Genomic DNA, 4,681 nt, shown 5'->3' with positions numbered 1-4,681 from the left:
AAATGAAATCCGGATAGTCTAGTGAAATTGCAATATGGAGCTTTAGTCACCTTCCCACGACAAAGAGTGAAGCATACAAAGTAGTATTGTGCATTTTTGAAACACTTGACTAAAACCATAGCTGCTGTAGGCCCGTCGTCGTCCATGATGGTCTTTGTGATTACTTGAATGGATAGCCAAGGTGCTGATACTAAAAAAAATGCATGTCTCAAATCAATTGAGACCAAGCTTCACTTTATTCCCTCCCCTATGTTACACTTTCTGTTTCGGGTATAAAATTGTACTTACCAAATATTCTCTTCTAGATGGATTGTATATGAATTTAGATTTGTAACAGCACACGCACCGAACTTGCAGAATTTTTCGTTGAACTTATCTAGATGATATAACCAAACTTGCAGAATTTTGAAACTTGAACTCCGAACTTATTGTATGCTCGAGTCTGAACTGATGCAATCATATAAGAATTTCAGGCATTATGACCTGTAGCTCTCAAAAAAGCTAATTCATTTTTGCACCGTTATACCAAAAAAAGCGGAAAAATATTTGGTTCTCATACGCATTTTGACAAGCACCTATAGAGCATTAAGTTGTGCACAGAATAAGCACAAGATTGAATTAAGCAGCATCAAGGCACAAGCGAAAAGTAGTGGCAGCATCAGCTCAAGTTGCTCCTCTTGCTTTGTGCTCCTATTTGTGATATCAAACGACAGTACATGTCCACAAACATAATTTTTCAATAAAGCTCCAGAAAATCAAGTACAACTTCTGCCAAATTACTAATAGAAACCCACACCTTTTCACGAAGCCACACTTGAACTCTCTCTACGACAATCTTCGGACTTATGCATGTAGATGAATTGAACTTTACACCTTTTCACATCCTTTTCTGCTACTTTGTTTCCAGAGAGTGGGAGAATTTGGGACATTGCAAATATTATCTATAATATGCCCAGTTAGTGTGGTATGAACTGAACTTTACCTGATCATTGATTTTCCAGAGCCATGTGTGTGAATGTTTTGTTTAGCAAACTGCTGGATTTTTTCTATGGAATTGCGAGTGCAGTGTGCACACATATAGTTGATTTATTTCCCATCATCTAACTGAATTCACAATTTATATTGAACTGTGACAAATCTTGTTTTGCTAGCAAAATTTGAACAGAAAAAACCTACAAAGGTGTACGCATATATAGCAAATCCTATAAAACACATTTGTTTTGCTTCATGCAGAGCAGCAATGAAGTGAGATCGAGAGAAAAAGGAAGGTTGGGGTGCTGACCATTGGTGTCGGCAGAAGAATTGCAAGCAGAGCCGGGGAGCAGAATCAGAGGAGCGGCGGCGCGTTGGGTCCCTGGGCGGCGGCGGGTTATATAGTTGAACTTGCATGATCTGCAAATAAGAGCATGAGTTATGTGCTTACTGGACAAAACCATGTGAAACAGTATGAGAAGAAATCACATTTTTTCACATGAAACCAAACTCTTGAACTTGCTCCACGACAATCTTTGAACCTCCTACAACAACAGTATATATATATCATACATTATTTTTCTCTCTTTGTTCAATCATGCACCCAAAAAATTAAAACACAACAAAATACCAGTTGTTTGGCTCCCAAACCTCCTGCATATTTTTTTGAACTGAAGTTCTTTCGGTCATTGTACTGTTGTTGAACAAACCACTCCGCTGCCAAGTCTGCACCCTTCAAGTACCTGCATGAGTACAATTTTTTTAGAATAGTACAAGATAGTAAAGTTGCAAGTTCAAATTGTCAATAAAAATATTAGGTTTTGAACTACTCATGAACATGCATCAATAAAAAAAATTAGAAGAGCAAATCCCGAGAGCTTAAACTTCACATTTAGAAGAAATTTAGTCTTTTACAATAGCATATATAGTAATTTTTATGCCAAGTAACTTCAAAACAGAACAGGAATGAAGCTTTTGCAAGAATAGAATAGAATATATGCTACTTTCCATCCAGACAAGGTTTCTCATGGGAATAACAACAAACAACTTGAGGGAACTCAGGGCAACAACAAGAACAAGCAACAAATTCGAACGAATTTGAGAGAGGAGAGATATTTAGCAGCAAGAATGTTCAGACTGCCGTTTAGACAATTATTTGGACAGCTACCAAACTTCCGTTTAGACAACTACTTGGACTGCTGAATACGCATAACTCTTTGCCTTAGTAAACTACAATTTTTTAGTACAAACTTATAACCTTTTGCATCAGTAAACTACAGACAGCAACTATGTACTCTTCCCTTGGTAACAACAACTCACAATGGGCGTGGAAGCTAGAAATTACACAACTAGTACCGAATTCAGTAGCAGGAATGTTCAGACTGACGATGTTATTATTTTGTGTTTGTTTGTAAGCAAGGTTTTGGGGTTAAAAGAAACAAAAATGGAAGATTTTTTTATGTCGAGGTAGCATGTCTTGCCGTAGAGCCTGCAAATGTGGGAGAGAGCGGCGGTCTCGAAGAAGGTGAGCACCAACCTATGTTGTGGTTTCCAGCGAGTAGGATCCAACTAAAAATGGACGACCACGCATGAGGTTGCATATGGATGAACTGACAACCCATTTTTTCTCGTACTGAAGCTTCTTTTGTACTAAAGCTTCTCTGTACTGAAGCTTGTTTCCAGAAATCATAGCAGTGGGTTATTAAACACATGCAACAACATCAAAAGAGGAACACTAGTAATAGAGGACGCCGCTATAAAGGAACTACAGTGGACAGACCTACAATATAAATCCTCAAGCAATAATCGGGAGAGCTCACAATCTCCATGGAAGATGCCTATGGATTCACCATGGAAGGTCCTCTCACTCCCCTGCTCTATCTCCTCCCACTACCTGCACACACACACACACATGGAGCAGAGAAAGAGGATGAGAGGGAGATGACTGAGCCGGATATAGGACGGAGCACAGGGGTGGCCTGCATGCAGCTCTTCTCGTGCTCGGCTGTGGAGTGCTCGGCTGTGGAGTGTGTTATTGTACTGACAAGGCAAAGGTCCAAATGTATCACCAAAATAAGCAAGCAGGCAACAAAGAGAAAAGTTATGTTTGGCTATCAGGCACAACTTCTATATATGGAAGGACCAGTAAGGGTCTCAAGAATCGACTATATTATTTCAGTCAACTCGATCTTCATCAGTACTAGAATGACTAGACAAGAAGTTTAGAACCTGCATGTGTACATGTGACTAAGAATAGAACTAGAAAAGAATTTATTTGGAGTTAGAATAAGACGTCGGAGATCAGGTGGACCGGCTACACCTCCTCCTCTGGACTGATTGCTCCGGCGAAGTGGAGCTGATGGAGGCGGAGTTCACGAGCGGCACCAGGATTTGGCCGCTGCAGGGAATCTATCAATGGTCAACGCATGGCAGGAGAAATTTCGTTGAACATCGATTGTCAACCAATGGAAGGAGCAGTTTCTTCCACCCATATCCATACCCTGATAGTAGGAAACCTTTTTCTTAGGTGTTCTCATTGAACGTGTGGCCGCACTCCGGGCACTCGTAGAAGATAGTCTGCCCCTCATCCGCCGACCGAAGCTGCAATTGCACGTAAAGAAGGTCGGTCGGCAGGATTCAGAACTAGAAAGAGAAAATCATAACTAAAGTTGAAGGTGAGCAAATAACCTGCTTCGTGTAATATTCGAGTTTATGATGGTTGCATTCTGGACAGGCTCGCTCTGTCTAAAGGCAGAAGAGGATATATGTGAAACGCTCAAGGTATCCATCCATCCATCCATCCATCCAAAAAGTAGTAACCAGGGGGAAAAAGCAAACAATTTAGCTTACCAGGGATCTTTGCACGACTATGTCCATATTTTGCGCCGATTCAAGAACCACAAACGCTTTTATCTTTAGCTCTCTTCTAACATCCTGTCAACAACATATGTAATTCAAAATCAAGCACAAGTTCCGGAAATCGAAACTTGTGTTGCCTGGTAAAGGAATCTGCCCATGCCAAGCTAGCAGGATCTAAAATCAGCAGGTGTCTTATGCTAGGTAGACGGGGAGGAAGGTGGACGGAGCGCCACAACCGAGAAGGAGGTCGCGGCCGTGCCTGGGAAGACGAAAAGGGGTTCGCCCGCGCAGAAGGCAGAGGAAGAAGCAAGGCCGCAGGAGGCCCATGGCAGTTCAGGGATGCAACGACTGCGGTCGTGGCTAGTGCGGTGCTCAAACATTACTGCAAACACCTATTGTGCAGCACACATGTCACAGAACTGATTATGTAGAAGTGATTGAACGAGCCATCTAGGAGATGCAGGGCTGAATGAAAGAAATTGACCTGGGTGGCGGCGCCGCGGCACACCAATCCGTGCAGCGAGGAGAAGGGGAGACACGCGGGGAAGGAGCGGCACAACAGCGGTGGGGAGCTGCGTCGGTTGGGGCAGAGTGCCTCGTCGGTGGTGGTGGGCATGCCATCGGGAAGGTGTTGCTCCGTCGCCGGGAGGTGGAGACGTCGCGCCATGGCGACGTGCTTGGGTCTGGTCCGGCTGGGGACTGCGGCTCGCGGTGGTGGAGCTGGGGCCGGTGGCGCGCGGCGGCGGGGTTGGGGACTGCGGCGGGCGGTGGCGGGGCTGGGTAGGGGTGGTGGTGTAGGGGTGGTGGTGCACTGGTGCGCAGGTCGTCGGGTGAGGCGGCGCATGGGAGA

The 4,681-nt window shown here is 43.9% G+C and overlaps 1 protein-coding gene across 1 annotated transcript; it reads right to left on the bottom strand.

Annotated features, from left to right (window-relative positions):
• Positions 1–1,642: 1,642 nt before the first annotated feature.
• LOC119296008 (DNA-directed RNA polymerase I subunit RPA12-like) lies at positions 1,643–4,675 on the bottom strand. The gene is made up of 6 exons (XM_037574426.1): positions 4,316–4,675; positions 3,823–3,906; positions 3,661–3,717; positions 3,473–3,573; positions 2,753–3,370; positions 1,643–1,715 (listed from the first exon to the last, which is right to left on the bottom strand). Exons 1-4 carry the CDS (start codon positions 4,673–4,675, stop codon positions 3,496–3,498), a joined length of 579 nt encoding a protein of 192 aa, XP_037430323.1. The 3' UTR covers positions 1,643–1,715; positions 2,753–3,370; positions 3,473–3,495.
• Positions 4,676–4,681: the final 6 nt, after the last annotated feature.

Source organism: Triticum dicoccoides, chromosome 4B (genome assembly GCF_002162155.2).
Source record: "Triticum dicoccoides isolate Atlit2015 ecotype Zavitan chromosome 4B, WEW_v2.0, whole genome shotgun sequence".
Lineage (NCBI taxonomy): Eukaryota > Viridiplantae > Streptophyta > Magnoliopsida > Poales > Poaceae > Triticum > Triticum dicoccoides.
This window is presented reverse-complemented; position numbering and strand designations above follow the sequence as displayed.